Genomic DNA, 19565 nt, shown 5'->3' on the forward strand with positions numbered 1-19565 from the left:
AAAAACATGATTATTTCAAATAACCGTAAGCAATTGGTTCTGATTTGAATCGGTTTCTGTTTTCAGGGGCCATTTGGACTCCCTGGCTTTCCTGGTGAACCAGGGGATGACGGGAAAGAGGTTTGTTTCTTCCATTGTAAGACTTACCCAATGCCTAAAGACATTTCCATGCAAGGCGTTATAGGTATCTTGATGCACGACATAAGATTTTAGCAAATTCTCCATGACATTTCAAACTTATTTTTCAATCAATGTTTTTTTCAGAACTTCAGTGTCATGAGATAAACTCCTTACAAAAGATAGTGAATTCTTCGGCCATCATTGCTTAGGGAGAGATTAGGATGCAGTGATACCTCGATACCTGTTGCTCTGACTGAAACTGTTAATTTTATAAAACAGGACGCAAACTGCAAGTTGGTTTTTTTGCAAGGGTTTTAAACCAATTTCCTTGAGATCTTAGATTTCCACCAGCTTCTGTTGTCCACTCCTTATACCCTTAGCAACTAGGCCGTGTATCTGCCAGCCATACATGTTGGGTTTCTGTACCGAACACATTTTTCTTATTTTCTAGGGTGTCAAAGGAGATAGGGGTGACTCAGGGAAACCAGGATCTACAGGATTTGAAGTGAGTTGAATAAATCCATTTTTTTTAATATCAGCTTGAATGTTCGTTTAAGGATTATTTGTATTAGCGAAAGCTGGAGGTTAAATGGTAACCTTTTGCTATGTCGCACTCCGTTTGTTATTTTGACTGAATTTAACTTATTTTATCATTCTTCGAACCTCACAGAATTTCTAGCTTTTGATATAATTAGCTGAAATTTGATAAAACCTGTAATTGTTTTAGGGATTACAAGGTCGGCTTGGGGATGAAGGTGAAATGGGACCGAAAGGTGAAAAGGTAGAGCTCTCCTTGAATTATGTCAATGTTTTTCCTGTGGAATAAATTATTAGGCTTTTCAAGAGCTTTTTAGACCATTTGATCAAATTATATCTGTTTTGCTTCCAGGGGGTCGCTGGAAGTGTTGGCAATTCTGGGCAACCTGGTAAAGCAGGGGATGCTGTAAGTAACTTTAATTTTCAATAATTTTGCAATGTTTTTTTAAAATATTCTACAAAACCGCGTTTAAAGCTAAAACATTATTCTTTTTAATACATTGTTCGTTATTCCATTAGAAAAGCTTTGATTTTGATTAAATTTGGTTTTCAAATTGGTTAGACTGCCGTACCTCAGAGGAAACAGATAGTTTTAAACGTTCTTTGTAAGTTTTATGCAGCTCATGCCTTTTGCTTTGCACGCATTTTTCTCTAGAACTAGTAAGATGCATGTTATTAATTTATGTAAGTTTGAACTCAATATAAGTGTCGTACATTTCGAAATTCACCAAGGCTGGAAATACAACGGTTCAGTGTCCAAAGATATCGATGAATTTGAGAAAAGTTTAGCAAAGTCAGTCCGGTACAAATTTGACATTTCCTTTCAGGGTGAAGCAGGAGAGCCAGGTGCTATTGGAGACCCAGGATTTAACGGATATCAGGTATTCATTTTTCTGATATAATTTGAAATACCGTAGTTGCTAAAATACTAAAACATTTAGCACAAATAATATTATTTTACTTGTTTGCTTAAAGTATTGTGTCTTACAAAGCTTTCGAAAATGGTGTTGAAGATGAATTAAAAATCAAATAAAATGAAGTTTAGATGTTGTAATTGCGTCCAGAAAAACATTATAAAATCGTTTGAACGTACCATCTTCTTGTAAGGACATTAAAAGAAGCGACAAAAACAGGGGCTTTTCCAAGATACTGCTTAAAAAAGAAGGTTGATTGGCTCATTGTAGATTGAGGGTCATTAACGATTTTTTTAACAACTTAAAACAAGTAAAACTCTAATATTTACATTCTACTGTGCCCCTCAAAGCTGGAAAAGGGAGATTTAGCTGCTGTTTGGAGTTTCACTTAAAGCGTTGAGCAGTCTTAATGTATAGTATAGTGGCATCCATGATCATTCTATTGCTAATTATATTCAATCGTGAACTGCCATATAAAAGAAGATCGCACAAGGCTGTTGTATCCATATCATTAATGTAGAGGGCAGGGATTTCTGAATGCTAACCAAAGAGACCTGCACGCATCAAATCAAACTGTGGGCAGTGCAGGAGATAGTGTTCATTGTCCTCTCTTCCAGTTTCACAAATACAAATCGGGTTTAGGCAGTCAAAGTTTTAGGTATTTGTAGATAGGGGACTCATTGGAAGTGAAGGGGCTCGTTGTAGATTGGGGGTTCATTGGAGATTGGGTGCTTTTTGGAGATGTGGTTAAATGAACAGTGAGGCTAAGTTAACCTTTAAGATATCAGTAGAAGACGACAATTCTCGTCTGGTCAGGCTAAAAGCAGAGTTTATTCTAATTCGAATTTAGCATGCTGCTCGTAAATTGCTTTTCGTTGCATTGAATTTGGGAAACTGTTTAATATAATGGTTTACTGTAAGTTGCCCTTTCGTTGCAGTGATAAGGGGCTGTAACCATTGATCCTGTTATTCTACATTTAAAGGAAATTAATTTTTCTCACCAAATGATGTATATTATTCTTGCACAGTAGACTTTAAACCTGATAAATTTTTCTCTTCTCGATACTTCTCGATCTTTTTCTCTTCAGTTTTTTGCTAACTGTTTTAATCATCTTTCTCCACGCAGGGCGAAAAGGGCAATAGAGGAACACCCGGTGCTGTTGGCATCAAAGGCTTTCCCGTGAGAATTCTATACATTTTTAAAACTTCATCGTGGTTTTTCGTTTATTAATAAATCTTCGCATGCATACTTCTCATGTCGTTTAAGCCCTTTTATACGCAAGTGTATTTTGCTTATGCGAGCTGTTTTAATTTATTCCCTTGAAATAATTTGACATCATTTGTGTGCATTATTTTCTACCATGTTTTCTTTAATTTTATACCCATCGATATAAAACCCATTTCTAATCTATTGCTTTCTTTTTCCTTATCCTCGTCAAATAAAAGTGTTCTAGAGTTTCAAAAGAATGAAGCATGAATTTTTTATAGCAAAAGGGGAATACTTTTTTGAATTGTTTCTTAGTGATTGTACTTCTAGATCAATTTCCAATCCTATTTTCATTTCTCCAATAGGGTGAAAGAGGAGATGTTGGAGCCCCAGGACAAAATGGACTGACTGGAGTTGCTGTATGTTCCCCACTTTGATCCTTTTTCATGGAAATGTATCTTAACGACGTTAGCTTTTTTTCTGTGTGGAAAGCGTTTGTTTTAATGTAAACCTCTCTCAAGCAACAGTCAAGAGCAACTTAAAACGCGGACAAGCAATCCAATATAAATAGATCTAATTATTTTAAAAACCAAAATCTAGAATGTTATCCAACAATTCGCTTAGGCATCCCATTTTTGATCAGAGTAAAAGCCTACTTCAACCTGGTTTCATAAACTAGTGCTTTATTTTAATCGTTGCAATTGGATTTCAAATTTATCTGTAAACAAACTTCATGCCATTTCTTTTCAATTACAGGGGATTACGGGCAGTAGAGGAATTCTGGGTAAAAGAGGCGACCCAGGCCCCCAGGTATGACTGGCCTCAGGTTTCGCGACATTTGGAGTTTTATTGTACAGTGTTAATTGTTTTTCCCACATTCTTCATTTCTTTAATCTTTCGTTGTATGTTTGAACAGCGTAAATTAGGGTGCGAAAAGATCAGAATTTCTGCCCAAGAATTTTATAAGATGTTAAGAAATTTAAGACCATAGTTATGTGTGACGTCATACCGAATAGCCTCTTTTTCGCAGTACGTCTTCTTGATATTCAAAAAGGACTCTTGCAAAAAGGACTGTACATAGATTTTTTTGAGTTTTGCGAAAAAACATGAATAGTAAATGTAAAGCAGGATTATCACAAGTCAATAATGGACAACCCGCTGAAAACGGGTTATACTTTTGTGAATAGAGAATATATCAGTAAGTTTAGATTAGTCAATATTTTATCCAGCCGGAGAAAGTACCAAGCCCTCTCCAAAAGCAACATGGCAGAATGCAAAAGATTTCATCGAGGGCTGTATGTAGAAACAAGCCGATAGATTATCTTTACGGCAAAGATATTTGCAACAGCTTTGATAGTTTTTTGCATAACATTTTACAGGGGGCCAAGGGGTTTCAAGGACCTCGAGGGATTCGTGGCTCGACTGGAGACAAGGTAAGAAAGACTCCGGTTCTTGAATATTTAAATGATAATGTATCTAAGTTGCCTTAATATTGTTATATCCAATCGAATCTATAGAAGGGTTGACGAAAAATACAATTGAGAGCCTTTTCTGCGCCTAAACCAAAGAGAATCTACAAGGAATGTTTCTGGTTATGCTGTAAAACAGTTGAATGGCATGCTACTTTTGTACCTTTTTCCTATCAAGGTTATTATATGCTAAACCTAATTGATATAAACAGTGGTCAAAACGACAATTATATCTGGCTTTAACATATAGCTCAAATTAGAAATTTGCACAGATAAGTGAAAATCTACCTTTATCACTGCTGCCTTTTCGAGCTAATTTCAAATTTTGCAGTACCAAAGGTGCATTTGATAATCCTCAAATATATACGATACTTTTTTTGACATGTGGTGTGGTGATATGATGGTTTCTGTACCCTCTTCCAATTACCCTGTTTAGTTGAAGTTTGGCTCGTCATAGCTCGGTATCTTGATCGATAGTAAGGCCTCGTGATAGAAAACCTTCTTAACTTCATTCCATTGTCTTTTGAAGTGTTCACAAACCATCAGCTTTATGCTCTTGAAAAGTGTTATCAAGCAAATTTAACGAAAAGTAGCAAGAGCTGTCATGAACGTTTTATGCCTTGTTTTATTTTTCCATAGTGTTTTATTCTTTTGAAATGTTGTTCTATTAAAGGGAGTTGTAGGTGACCCTGGAAAAGAAGGAAAAACAGGGGCCCGAGGGGAAAAGGTTTGTTCTGTGAAAATTATTGTCAATCCTTCTGCAAAACTAACATTTTAAGAATACGAAATATAACAATTTAAGATTTTAAGATACGAAGACAATGAATTTTTTTAATGGTGTTTTTGACCATATTTAGATTCTTCTAAATGGGGTTTTCTTTCAGGGAGACTCTGGAAAAAATGGATTGGATGGTACACCAGGGAAAAAGGGACTCGAGGTTTGTTCCCTTGAATTCAACAAAATCAGCTTACTTTTTTCTCTATGTCAATTCCTGGAATTTTATTTAATATTCTACTTACATTTAATACCTCCAATTTAGATTTCGATTCTGCTTTTTTTTCTTGAATTTAATATTAAAGTTAAGCTTTGTGAACGTTCGATCTATATATCTTACATTTGCCATGGGCCTAAAATCTGAGTGTCAAAAGAACTTTTATGACCCCAATCAAGCCAATTTCCTTTTCTTTAAAGGGAATCAAAGGTATTAATGGAGACGAAGGAGACGTGGGAGATGTTGGTTTGAAGGTACGAAAACTGAACATGTCTGTGGCAGTTCCGATGTGTTCTCATAAATTTTGTATTGCTCTTTCTTTTTCATTGATAGGTTCATTTTAAACCCAAAACAAGATATGCTGTATTACATTGTGGAGAAATTGTAGCAAATCCACTAATTTTTCCTTGCTTTACTTCATGTAACAATGCATTCCACTAAAAGAATATAGTGTGTATCCCTAAAAAATGAATAAACCTTTTTCTCAATTATGGTGAATTACTTCTGTTAACTTATAAGATTTAAAAGCTTGACAACTTCCTTTTTTATTTAATTTTTCATTAATCTAACCTTTTGATTAACTTATCAATTCAAACATATAGCTTTCGTATATAGATTCATATATAGATAAAATTGTTTCTTTTCCTTAACCTTGCATAGACCTTGTAAACAGACTTGTTTTTGCCTCCACTGTTGACAGTATATACATATTTATCAAAACAACGTTTCATTCATTTGAATTCAAATGCACAACTAACAATTTTATTCCTATTGTAAGCAAAACTATGTTCTATTTAAGGGTGAGCAGGGATCAAAGGGCTCTGCTGGAGATAAAGGAAGAGACGGGAGCGTTGTAAGTGCTACAAATTTTTGCAGATGATTAGTTGAGATTGATTTGTCATCCTGTCGAATTTGTTTTTTGATATAACTAAATTTGCCCTCCTTCTGCCATTTTCAGTCTCCCTGATTGTATCTTTACTTTTTCTTGATTTAAAATGTTTGAAAATGGATGCATTATCTGGTCAGTCTTTTTTGAATATTTAGATTTACGTGTTGGAAAAAGGCTCGACAGAAAGTTCGATATTTTAATAAATTGATTAATATTTTAGGGTTTTTCTGGAGTTCCTGGTCGACCAGGGCCACCTGGTCCTCGTGGAGAATCGGTAAGGCACTTTTACTTCTTTTGTTATGGTGATCGCATGTTGTGAGCAAGATTTGGTGAATACATTTTTGTAGACAAAACAAAGCAAAAATTAGGCATCAGCTTTTTCACTATATGATTAAAAATTATGATTTTAGAATATTGATTATGATATGTAATCTATGATATTTAAGAAATATGATATGTAATCTTCATTGATATTGGCAGAGTTTTGAAAATAGCAAAAAATTAGCTGATGTTTCTTTTTTCGACCTTAAACTTAATATAAAAGTTATTATTTGGTAAATGCTATTAATTTGACAGCGTTTTTACAAGTCTTAATGACAGGATTTCAAATTTATGATTGCGATATGATTAAATCAAAAAACTTTATTAAACTGTTATTTAGGGTAAAAATGGGAAGAATGGCTTGGATGGACTTCCAGGTCCTCGTGGAGAATCGGTGAGTCCCAAGGTCTATATAATGCAAATTTGTATGGAGTAGGTGATGTGTTTTTGTAATATCTTACATTTGCAAAATATTATTTGGTATTTTTTAGGCCTATTAAGAATTTTAAAGTGCATATGGAATAAGGTTACCTCTAAAAAATACCTATCTTAATACGGGAATTCTCAAGTCAAATAACATTTGTTTTGTATCGAAGACAATGCATATTATTTATGACTTACATTTTCACAGCGGTATTCAAATTATTTCTTTATTCTTATGTTGAGGCCGTGTTTCCTCGTTGCGAAATAACTGGCTTATTGGGTTATCTCATTTTCCAGGGAATACCAGGTCTGAGCCAACGAAAGGGTGCCAAAGGGGGATTTGGATATAGAGTAAGGCTTTGTTGCACATTGTCCTTTTTATTTCAATATAGCATTACTTTATGCTATTCGGTCGTGGATTGATGTTTCAGCCATGCCAATAATGATTATGTTCATATAATTTTATATTTATTGTGCGACTTTGTCTCCAATTGTTAAAATTCAAATAATCTTCTTTCAAAAATTTTTATTTAAATTCAGATTTTGTATGAACTCGGTTGAGTTAATGTGCGATTGTTTTGAACATGTTATATTTTGAGTTTTGAAAATAATAATTTTCTGTTGATGTTGCATGAAAAATTCTCACTAATGTATTGATTAATAACATATAGCTAATTACTTTCATGTTTTCTTATTAAGGGACCGAAAGGATTAAAAGGGGCCAGTGGAAAGAAGGGGCGGAAGGGGGAAAGGGGTGAAAGAGGCCGCCCTGGACCGCCAACATTATATGGACTCACCGGACCTCAGGTTGGACATTCAGCAATCTTTCTCACGCTCTACTTGGTATTTTTGAGCAGAACTAACTCAAGTATTCTGCTGACACTGCATTTTTTATACCATGTTTCTTTATAATATCGTAAAAAATTAATACTTGTTGGTTCTGCTCAAAAGCTAAATACGTTTTTATCCAAAATTAACATAGTTTGACTCTTTCGTTGATGATATTCTGGTAAGCAATCAAAAAGTTTTTTGTACTTGGGTGAGAAGTTGGTAAAAGCAGATTTTTTAATTGGGTTTCATAAGGGGAAACGTCATAAGGACGCCAAAGGTAAAAGCAATTGGGCGGTAGGTGTACCATGAGTGGCATTTTTCTTAATTTTAATCCTTGAATAATTGCTATGAATGGCTTTTTATTCTATGTTTTTAGGGTCCTCCAGGTCACGAAGGGAAAATAGGCGAGGAAGGAAGACCTGGTACTCCGGTAAGACTGACTTTTTAACCTGTGATATTTTGCATTGGTTTTATTTTCTCCACCAAATTTTGTAGATTTTTGAAATATCCTGTTTCTTTTCAAAGATGTAGGCATTTAGCTCAAAATAATGAACCCCGTAGCTACAATCACAGCTGAACTGTATAGTAATCGCTTGGAACACTAACATCAATAAACCTTTATCCAGATCCCATCATCCTCTTTTCTCTTTCAATAGATGTATCTTTGGTATTAGAAATCATATTGTTTTATATTGCTTTTATGATATCTATGATATAATCCACAACATTGCAGAGACGGATCCAGAGTGAGTTCCTTGGTGCACAGAACTCAGTCAGTTTTCCAACATACAGCTAAAAATAGTGTTGCCTGAAACAAGTAATATTTAAATTAAAAAATTGTTTTATCACAGTCTCTTCAAAATCTTAAAATTGCCAGTTTATTCTCTGTGGTGATTTGGAAACGATTTTCCAGACGCTGTGGAGGACAACAGCAGTCAATCCTAGAACTCGGAAATAAATGTTTTTTGCCTCGGATTGAAACAATAAACTTTTTGTTTGGAACACGGATTGAACTCAGTCAAAACAGCATCTGGAACTCGGAAATGATACCATATTTGTAAGAGTGCTGTACAATGGTCCGTAGTTGATTGGCTACTTATTGTTTCTGTTCTATTATGGAACTGCAAAACATTGAAATGGCGACTGCAGACGTCTTATACTCACGACAATCGCAGCATTCTAGCAGATTATTAAGCGTTTGAGATAAAACCAGGAGATATCGTTAATTTTCCAGGAGTGTTAACTACCCTTGCTTTAAATTGCAGTCTTTGATGGCACAGAAAACCTATGCTCAGACGGAACACCATATTTTGATGAATAGGCTGCCTAACCCCCCCCCTCCCCCCTCCCCCTAAATGGTACCAAAATGCATAAATATGAATAATAATGTTGTATTATGCACAATTACCAATGCATTATCTGAAAATTCCTAGCCTTGGCCTGGAACTCAATCAGGTTTTTTGCTGGATCCGCCCCTGCATTGTTTTGGCAGAAAGAGACACAAAATATGAGAAGTGGGGGAGAGGGGAGAAATTATAAAAACAATGCACAACCGCAGAGGGTCGCAATTACTTTTGCTTGGTTTTTCCCCTCCTTCTCTCCCACCACCCCATCACTCTCTTTCTTCCCTTAGCTATAATCTTAATTGCCGGTCTTTCTTACAATTTTGCAAACTGCATAAGTAAGGAGTTCATGTATACTTCGGATTGTGAATCAATGGAATTAGTAAACTAGAAAATTATATCTAGGCTAGATGTCAAATATTTTTCCATTGCTTAAATAGTCATAGTAAAATCTGATTCTCCATTTTTTCGCCAGGGTAGAGTTGGTCCTCTTGGAATACCAGGAAAAATGGGCAAAATGGGAAAAACCGTAAGTTTTAATGAATTCCAAAATATGATTTTTGCTAAACCTTTCATAGAAAATCCATTTGTGATATTAAACCCATTTTCTCCCAAATCACAACTCGCCTTTTCGTAGATATCTGAATTTTTTAATGTTTTGTTGTCAGTTTTAAATATGTAAAAGCAAATGGATAATTATTTTCTGCATCGGTTTTTTGCTTATTTAGAGTAAAGATCACATAATTTATTCTTTTTGTCATGTTTGTATTTCATATAGGGTGCTCGAGGGCCAAACGGGATAAGAGGTATAAAAGGTGTCCTTGGTGAAAAGGTATTTCTAAACTTTTTTTCCTTAAAATGTATTTTAGCATAAAATTTAAAAAAAATACACGTATAAGAAACCACAAGGTTTGCTTTTTTGATCAACAAATTGGAAACTATTGAGCCTGAAATTTTTCAGTTTCTTTTAAGTTCTAATTTCAGAGCAAAAACTAATCGAACAAAACAACTATGAGAAGAGATTTTAGAACCAAACTATGTGATATGAAATCATTTGTAGGAAACACAGCCTTCTTTTAAAGAGTAAAAAATAATGTGTTATTTTATTTATTATCCCTTATGAAGATTTTGTCTTTCTAGCCCGTTGCTGCTACTTTTAGGATCTTTTTTTATAATTCAGCCGATATTTTTTTCATTAAGGGTGATGTCGGTGATCAAGGATTACAAGGGCAAACGGGACCGGAAGGTGTGAAGGTGAGTTGCCTTTTATCAAAAGGTATTGAATCTTTTTTACTTGTGTCATAACAAAGAAGTAAGTCATTATATTTCGAAATCAGAATCCCATGGAAAAATTCATGATGCATTTGAAATAGATACCAATTTGCAAATTTAGCAATGTAAGATAATGCAGTTGATGAATAATTATGTCTTTTAGGGTATTCCTGGAGACCAAGGTGAAAATGGACCTCGGGGCCTAAAAGGTCGAAAGGTATGGCATGTTAGAAATTTCGTATATATAACGGGTTTTATTTATAGAATCCATCCAACAATTACAATTCGGCATTGGCTATTTATTATCAAGGATTCTGAAAGGGAAAAAATATGTTTCATTTTTATGCCTCAGTTTTTGTTTTTGTCGCTACCTAACCTCCAGAGATAGTTTTACGAATCTAAGCAGCTGTGTTTATGGAACGTTTCCTGGTTTCTCCTCTCGATGTCACACCTCATGTCATTCCTTCGCCAGGAATCGCAGAGAGCCGGTGACTATTATCATCCTAAGTGTTAGGTTTGTCAAGGCAGTGACCCTTGACCCGGACCACAGACCCTTTGACCTGTAATCCGCAGCCCTTAACATCTTCCCACCCCATAACCTCAAAACTCTTTTTATTTACCAACGAATTCACGGAAGAAAAAGATTAATCAACTTTCTTGCATCATTATATTTAGGGTAGTAGAGGTTTTGATGGTCGTCGTGGGCAACCAGGCCAAAAGGGTAAAAAGGTTTGTGCGTCCATTTTCTTTTACCCTTTTTCCTTATTCTATCGGTTTGCTGAAAACAGAGTCGAAATGCTTGTAACCTAAATTGCTATTGCTGGCATTCTCAAATATTTTTTATGTATAACGTATATTTTACCATGCATTCTTATATTAAAATCTGATTTTTGCATTGCTAGCTACCATATAATACACACACAATGCTTGCACGCTGTATTGTTATTGCCAGTATTCTTAAATATGCTTTCTGGGGATACCTCCCTGCAATATTTTGGCAACCTTACGTATTGTAATGCATACTTTGAAATCTGACTGTTTCTTTCTTTAGGTCAGATATGAATAAATAGGTTTGGGTACGTAGGATTAGCTTGCCGTAAAATATGTATATTTGCAATGAGGCAGGACTCTTTCTGGCTTATCTCAACACACATTTTTTATAACATCACTTATTTAAAAATGATTTTTTGTAGGGTATTCGTGGCGAAGAGGTAAGCTCTGATGCTTTGTCATACCTTCGAGCAAAACGTCAATTCTAGTTTCAACAAGAGCACGACCTTAGAACCTAAAAATCATGTTTTGCCTTTTTTGATTGTTTACAAATATGATGTGCTCTTACGTGAATAAAATTGAAAGATTGCTCATTCTTGTCTTATTTTTATCTTTCTAACAGAGTTGAACAATTTCCATCCCCGTAGAAACTGCATATTTTTGACTAAGTAGTTTTTTGTCATATAAATATGAGATCCATTTCTAGTTTAAAGCTGATTTATAAGTACCCTTTCCATAATTCCTTTTTTTATCAATTTTTTTATCGACTCAGATTTAAAATAGCAAATTGCAGGAAGTGAATTTATGATGTCTTGTGATACAGAAAGCGTCACAAGATCTGCTTGAAAGGCAACCTTTGCATAACCCTTGGTCTTTCAAATGCAGAATTTGCTTCAAAATCACATTTTGAAGGCCATTTGGCTAACTCTTTCTCTGTCAGATAAATATAGGTAAAGCTAAATTTCTACTGTTTCCAAAATAATGTTTTGCATTTTTTCATAATCGCAGGGAGCCAAAGGATACGATGTAAGTATTTTAACTCTTGATTTGATTTAGCTGATATTGTTTATTCAACTGCATGTGGCAATATTTCTTGTAAACAGGCATTAAATTGTTTATATACTTTTTCATTAATGTAGACAAATAAAAGTTTATGGCTCTTATTTCTGTTACCAAGATGTCAAATTTTGGAGGCGTAACTGGAAACAAGAATCATAAATATATCTGCTATCAGTTTCTCAACATTATGCACTTTTACTGTAGAGGCAGCTCAGCCCTGTTCTGGGAAGTTTAAAGCCTAAAATTGTTGGCTTTTTGACAAGGACTTATGTTCTTACCATGATTTGGCAGATTATATTGATTTTTCAATTCAATATATTCTATCTAGATATTCCTTTTTAGACAAACCATTCTTAAAGTGATGATCAATTTTCTCCTCTGTTTATGCCTACTCAAAAGCCTATTTATGCACCTGTCGCAAATTGTTTTTGGTTTTGATAAAAGCACAACAAACGTTTTGATAAAACCTTTCCCAGAAAAAAACTCTTAATCAAATCGGATAATTTTTAACTGTCTGTTTTCGCTTAACAGTCTGTTCTCAACATTTATTAAATATTTTCCTAAATAGTTTGAATTCGCAATTTATTCTCAATTCTACTTTTGATCATTTTGATTTTTTAATCGATGGATATTTTTGTATTTTAGGGTAGAAGAGGCCCAAAGGTAACCTTTTCCCAAGAATTCTTTATATTTGGCTGATTTTTTTTTTCTTTTTTGATAACTTACATTTTGATTAAAGCACTATCATTGAATTATAGATTCTAAACTTTATAAAACATTGTATTCGGGCAATCAAGAAAACATCAGAGATTCAGTAATCTATCACATTTACAAAGTTTCCTTTTTAAGCTTGTAATTGGATGCTATGGCGCATAGAAAGGGTCAGCTTTAAATTGCAACTCAGATTTTCATGCGTGACGCAGTAGAATGAATAAGCACTGAAGTATTGTAACAGTTATTCTTTTAATGCCGTAAACTGTTGTTCTATAATCAAAACTTTTTTCACGAAGCTCCTCTTAACACTCAGTATTTTTTCCTTATTGCTTTTAGAGATTTTAGCGTTTACGCATTAAGCAGTTAAAGCATTGAGAAGGCAACAAAATTAGTGTGAATTTCGCTCATTTTGTTAAGCTTTGATATTCTGAGATTAACCTTTGCGAATACTGCTCCTAAGCATGTTTTATTTTTCTTGTTTTCAGGGTTTATCTGGAGAACTGGTGAGTTTGCAAAGTTGGCTTTGAAATTAAAATTAAATCATTTTGCTCTTATTTCAATCACCATTTCTGATAAATGTATTTTGTTCTTCTCTTTTCTTATTTTATCTATTTATTTCATTTATTATTTTGTTTTTGACTTGAATAAATGGAGTTTAAATGGAGTAAAATGATTTCTAAACGTTTGTGAATAAATGGATAAATGGTAGTGATACTTCCAGTTTTGTTTTGTAAGCAATAAAATCTTGAAGCAAGAATGAAAGTAATAAGGTAGCATTTTGATATTTGTGTATATAATCATTGCTTGTTTTTTCAATCAAATAAATTAAATTACGTTATTTTTTGCAGGGACCACCTGGACCAAAGGTTGGTATTATATAATACTACACAATATTATATTATATAATACTACACAATATAATATAATATAATATAATATAATATAATATAATATAATATAATATAATATAATATAATATAATATAATATAATATAATATAATATTATATTATATTATATTATATTATATTATATTATATTATATTATATTATATTATATTATATTATATCATATCATATCATATCATATCATATCATATTATATTATATTATATTATAATATATTATATTATATTATATTATATCATATTATTTTATATTATATTATATTATATTATATTATATTATATTATATTATATTATATTATATTATATTATATTATATTATATTATATTATATTATATTATATTATATTATATTATATTATATTATATTATATTATATTATATTATATTATATTATATTATATTATATTATATTATATTATATTATATTATATTATATTATATTATATTATATTATATTATATTATATTATATTATATTATATTATATTATATTTATTATTTTGTTATTCCTTTTGTTTGTTGTTTATCATATTCTAAAAGTCAATTTTTGTCAAGAGCCTGTTTTTTGCTGTTCGATAATTTTTTAGTTTTCTTTTTTTAATTTTTCATTTTCTTCATTACTTTTTAACTTTCTTTATAACTTTTTCATTTTTCAGGGACCAGCAGGAAGTGCCCCCTTATACAGCGTTGTGGTTAGTTGAATACGAACCTTGTATCTGGACTAATTTATTGTGTTTAATCTGCCCCCTGGCACCTTCATTTGCAGCCAAACTTCTCTAATAAACACTTACTTATTTCTGACCGGACAAATGATAATTATTTTCGTTAACGTGCAAAAGGCGTATTTGTTCGGTTAAATGCTGAATGAAACTGTTCTTGGTTGAACTTCCAATGCCTATTTTTTTGGTTTTATTACACAATCAGGTTTTTATCAGTTTTTGTGTCCATCCTTTCAAACCAAGTATCTCTGCATTGTTTTACGGAAGCAACTTACAATCAAAGACGGCTTATAAGTGTATTGAAGAAGTGTATTGTGTTTATGTACTTGTATCTAAGGCTAAGTGGTTGGACATTTTTAGGAAGGGTAGGCAAAAATGAAGGGAACAGCCCACGTCGATTACCGATTTTTCCTCTGTTAAAGAATCTAAAATGCCAAAGATTTATTCTTTCATGCTACATACATCTTTAAATCAAACTTTAATTGAAAATGACGATAGAATGAAAAACAGTTTCTTTCAGTATTCTGGTTCGTCTTCTTGGACTTTCTGTTATACTTGCTTTAACATGTTCATTTGTAATAAAGGTTTTTTTCAACTGGGCCAGTTAATATTATTGACATGAAATTTTCTTTCCAGCCTCAGTCACGTTTTATGATGTACTACTACAGAGGAATAACACCAGCAAATACTCCTGTAAGATTTTTATAAAATATGTCTATTAAGAATAAAATTACTTTACTCAAATCTGTGGCACAGGTGTGTGATTCGTGACTTTTCGATTATTCGGTTGAATTCCTGTTTTGCTTAACCTCTTACTTTGAATTAATCGTCTGCCTTAATTTCAGGCATTGCAACCAAAGGGGTATAGTTGTATAGAGAAGACCTGATTATCATACCCTTCCAGTGTTATGCCAATAAGCTTGCGTTAAAAGATAGAAATCATTCACAATTGTACAGTCAAGACTGAGATTTTGTGTAGCTTATTTTGATAAATATAAAATAATAGATGTTAGACAGCCGATAATAGATGGTTATCAATAGAATAATAGATGTTTGTTTAGAGGAAGTTCTGAACACAAATATGTCTATGTTCTACGGCCTACTCAAGAGCAGAATAACTTTTTAACTTCAGCTATTGCAATGGCACTTAGAGTTACGGTAGAGTGAAGTATACTGAATTTGAATATTTGTTGCTGATTATTTTTGCAGAAATTTGTTATGAGCCATTATCTGATGTATTTAACAAACGAAGTTGACGAAATCAAATATCCAATTGGGACGCGAAAGAACCCAGCAACCACGTGCCTGGAGATCAGTGACAACTTGGAAGATATCAAAGATGGTAAAATTAAAAATACATTGAGCATAGATATTGAATTATTTGACAATATTGAAATAGTTCTCGAACCTATACCTAGAAGGGTTACCTGATGATTGTATTAAAAGTGAAACTCGGAGGAGCAACTTAAACTGTCCTGTTCTATTCACCAAAGAGTTTGAAGCTCTTTGCCTATACGGCATCGAACACTTTATGACAGACTGGTAGACTGTACTTGTCATTTGTTCTCCGGATGTGCATGTATCTTCATAAGAATGTAGTTATTAGAAAATGAAATTAATTTTTAATGTCATCTTGAGCTTTCTTTTTATCATTCAAAGCCGCTCATAATATTCTAGCTTTGAATTGTTATTCTCATCATCACAATCGTTATCATGCTATCATGATGATGATCTTGATTATTATTATGATCATAAGCAATGTCACTGTTGTTATGGCAATCAACGTCTTCGTCATCATAGGATGGTCTCTATTAAACCATAATCCTTGAAAATTCGTCTCCACACTTTTTCCAGGTTTCTATTGGATCGATCCAAACAGAGGCTGCAGCAATGATGCGATCAAGGTTTTCTGCAAATTTTCCGACATCCCCGAGACTTGCTTGGAGTCAAACAGTTCAGATGTATGTAACAAATAGATTATAGAAAAACGATTATTCATCTTTTTGAAATAATTTCACACTTTACGTACCTATCTACTTTTTTAAATTAATGATTTTCAAATCTGTAATTATCATATCAACTTTTTACAAATATTATAGCAACTTTTTAAAAAACATTATAGCAAATTTCTACAACTGATACAGCAGCTTTTTACAATAGCATCGCAAATTTTTACGGATAATAAAGCAACACATACCGTAAATCCTCGAATTTGCCCCCTGGGGTTCATTTATTTTTGATATTTTGGGATAGGGGCTTATTCGAGGGGGGGCTTATACGAGGGGGGGCCTTATACGAGGGGGGCCTATGAAATTATTGTAGGCATTAAGAAGACATTATTAAAATACCTTGTTTATTTTAGTAGGAATTTCTTTATGAGCATTGAATCAATTACTACCAAATGTATGAATTTGTCGTGGTAATGCAGTAAAACGCCATAGGCAACCTCAGATGGCAAAAATCATCAAATTGAGGAGTCCAATTTGAGAATTTACGGTAGCAGTGGTGGCTTATTCGAGGGGGGGGGGGCTTATTGATTTTTTGTAGTTATAGGGTGGGGGCTTATTCGAGGGAAGGCTTTTTCGAGGGGGGGGGGGGGCAATTCGAGGATTTACGGTAAGCTTATGATAAGGCAACTTTTACGAATTTTATAGCAACATTTTACAAGTATTATAGAACTTTTAACATATTTGACATCAACAGTTACCACTCAAAAGATGGCATGATGCTAAAAACCCTGATGTCCTCATGTTGTCAGATTTAATCAACATAGAAAGAGTAAGTTTCAATTATTTTTTCTGCAATTAAGTATTTCCATACTATTTTGCAAACGTTGTAGAAATATCTATTTCTCTCTGTTCCTTGTCATCTGCTTTTATTCATTTTTCTGTAAAGAACGCTTATTTTTTGCGTAATCATTTTAATAATCCTGGATCATTTTAAAGCATTGTTTTTGATATCATCATTAATTTTTTATAATCGCATCGGATGTTAGCTAATTATCCCTGTACGTGAACAAAACAGTTTTCCTCCGTTTATTTGTAGCAACCTTTTCCTTTTATGCAGATAACATATGGAACAAAAAAGGCACAGATCAACTTTTTGAGACTTCTTGGCGTTCAGATTCGCCAGGAAATTACAATTGATTGTGTCAACTTCCCTGCGATTTCGTATTTCGACGATAAACCAGAAGGTTTTCTCGTCGAATTTATCGGATGGAATCATCGACATATTGGATCAAATGATATTGAAAAATTTCGAATTATCAAAGACACTTGTAAGAATGTGAGTCTAATCATTTTTGTGCTTCACCATTTTCAAGTAGATTCACTAAATTTATTCATTTTGAAGATTTAAGATAATTTTATTTGTTCATTAGTTGCCATATAATTCATAGTTAGTTTCTTATTTATAAAAAAATACGTCTTGGCATCATATTTCTACAAACTTTTGCTACTCTCTTGTTTCCTTGCTCAAGCTGGAAAAACTAAACTTTAATTTGCACTGCCGAAAGACAGGGAACTTTTCCGGAGGACCCCTGAAATCCTCAAACGAAGGTGCTGCTGAATTGGGGGGGGGGCTGCATTTTTCGTTTCCCTATAAAGCAACCCTTTTTTTACCCACCAGCCAGAAGTTAATTCTGACTGTTGAGAACTAGCATACTGTCTTTTAGCTCTGTAATTTTAAAGCAGCAAGCTTTATTACGCAATACTGTGACATTCATTATAAAGAAGGACACAAGGTTGCTGGGTTCTCATTGCAAATGCCACTAGCTGAAATAAAGCCAATAGCCTGGTGTCAACCCTGACTCTTTTAAAGTTTCATGAATCTTTTTATCGCTTTATCATATTTGTTGCACAGGATTCGAGACAGAGGGGAGCTGTTGTCATTGAAATTTCAACAAGCCAAAATCTAAAAGATTTACCAGTTATCGATGTTAAAATACAAACCATGGGCAGTCTACGAGAGCAAGTTGGGATAAGATTTGGTAGACTGTGTTTTCAATAATTGAAATTATAAAAATCAATTTTACTGTTATCTTGTAGTTTTTTGAAATCATTACATAATTCTATATTTAAACATTTGGGATTCAAGATCCTTATATTTAATGCCGTTGCTTCAATGAAAATGCTGGGATTTTTGAAAACACAAACACCATACCGAATCTAATAAAAAAAGTTTCTTGCTTCAAACATGTCATGTTTCTATTTTTCTATCCATCAAATGAATTGATTTCTACTGTGATGTCTATGTCTTTAATCACTATAGAAAGGCAATAAATCATGAAGCAGAGAATGAAAATCATTCTTGCATGTTAAGATTCGTTCTTAATGACGTAGAAAGAGAAGCCTTACTGTGGAATATGACATATCACCTTTTACGTTTGACCTATGGAATATGACCTTTAATCTAACAAGTTTGACCTTTGGAATAATAGCTTTTCCCCAAGAAATTCACTTTAGGCCCTATCAACTACTCTCATCTGACTTTTTCTTTTATTTCTAGAAACTTTTAGAAATCGTTAATTTTTAAGGATGATCTTTTTACGGAATTCAATTTTTATGGAAAGTCTTACATATCTAATCATTTTATTTTTTATCAATAACTTTTAGTTTGTAACCTTGATTTTAGAGCGTTTTTTATTTTTATATGAAAATAAAATCAAAGTCTGGTAGTTGACTAATTTTCTATTTAAACGTAGATATTTTTGTGTAAATGGAGATAAGTTATTCACTCATTTTATATATAGTATTAGAAATATATCACTTTTAACTGAGAAGGTTTAAACCATGTAAATTTTAGCTGGGGTTGCATCATTGCTCTCTTCGTTAGTCTAGTAATAATTTTCTGTAAAATTGCAACAAAATATATTGCAAAGTAGCCAAATTACAATTATTTTGTATTCGATCACTTAATCCCTTAGTATTTGAACAATTTTTTTGCGGTACAGAATTTGAAAATGGCTTTGATAAAAGCAAACATTTTACGACATACTTAAAGCTTTTTCGTCTGACACTCCTAAGAGCATAAAACGTCACAATAAAATTCCGAAAGAACACGATGGAAAATATATACC

The 19565-nt window shown here is 33.0% G+C and overlaps 1 protein-coding gene across 1 annotated transcript in view; it reads left to right on the plus strand.

The window, feature by feature from the left end:
• LOC135693283 (uncharacterized) overlaps positions 1–19478 on the plus strand; it is a 51736-nt gene extending 32258 nt beyond the window's left edge. Inside the window, exons 41-75 of the mRNA XM_065211717.2 lie at positions 67–120; positions 572–625; positions 848–901; positions 1010–1063; positions 1485–1538; positions 2698–2751; positions 3144–3197; positions 3535–3588; positions 4158–4211; positions 4921–4974; positions 5132–5185; positions 5440–5493; positions 6039–6092; positions 6349–6402; positions 6790–6843; positions 7170–7223; positions 7572–7679; positions 8080–8133; positions 9522–9575; positions 9825–9878; positions 10247–10300; positions 10482–10535; positions 10994–11047; positions 11512–11529; positions 12098–12115; positions 12794–12811; positions 13348–13365; positions 13711–13728; positions 14426–14461; positions 15125–15181; positions 15698–15830; positions 16343–16449; positions 17192–17266; positions 17555–17773; positions 18350–19478. Of these exons, the coding sequence (XP_065067789.2) occupies positions 67–120; positions 572–625; positions 848–901; positions 1010–1063; positions 1485–1538; positions 2698–2751; positions 3144–3197; positions 3535–3588; positions 4158–4211; positions 4921–4974; positions 5132–5185; positions 5440–5493; positions 6039–6092; positions 6349–6402; positions 6790–6843; positions 7170–7223; positions 7572–7679; positions 8080–8133; positions 9522–9575; positions 9825–9878; positions 10247–10300; positions 10482–10535; positions 10994–11047; positions 11512–11529; positions 12098–12115; positions 12794–12811; positions 13348–13365; positions 13711–13728; positions 14426–14461; positions 15125–15181; positions 15698–15830; positions 16343–16449; positions 17192–17266; positions 17555–17773; positions 18350–18496 (2160 nt within the window). The 3' untranslated portion in view covers positions 18497–19478. The remainder of the gene's footprint in view (positions 1–66; positions 121–571; positions 626–847; positions 902–1009; positions 1064–1484; positions 1539–2697; positions 2752–3143; positions 3198–3534; positions 3589–4157; positions 4212–4920; positions 4975–5131; positions 5186–5439; positions 5494–6038; positions 6093–6348; positions 6403–6789; positions 6844–7169; positions 7224–7571; positions 7680–8079; positions 8134–9521; positions 9576–9824; positions 9879–10246; positions 10301–10481; positions 10536–10993; positions 11048–11511; positions 11530–12097; positions 12116–12793; positions 12812–13347; positions 13366–13710; positions 13729–14425; positions 14462–15124; positions 15182–15697; positions 15831–16342; positions 16450–17191; positions 17267–17554; positions 17774–18349) is intronic.
• Positions 19479–19565: the final 87 nt, after the last annotated feature.

The sequence above is a fragment of the Rhopilema esculentum genome, chromosome 11 (genome assembly GCF_057945365.1).
Source record: "Rhopilema esculentum isolate cy_ngs chromosome 11, ASM5794536v1, whole genome shotgun sequence".
Taxonomy (NCBI): domain Eukaryota; kingdom Metazoa; phylum Cnidaria; class Scyphozoa; order Rhizostomeae; family Rhizostomatidae; genus Rhopilema; species Rhopilema esculentum.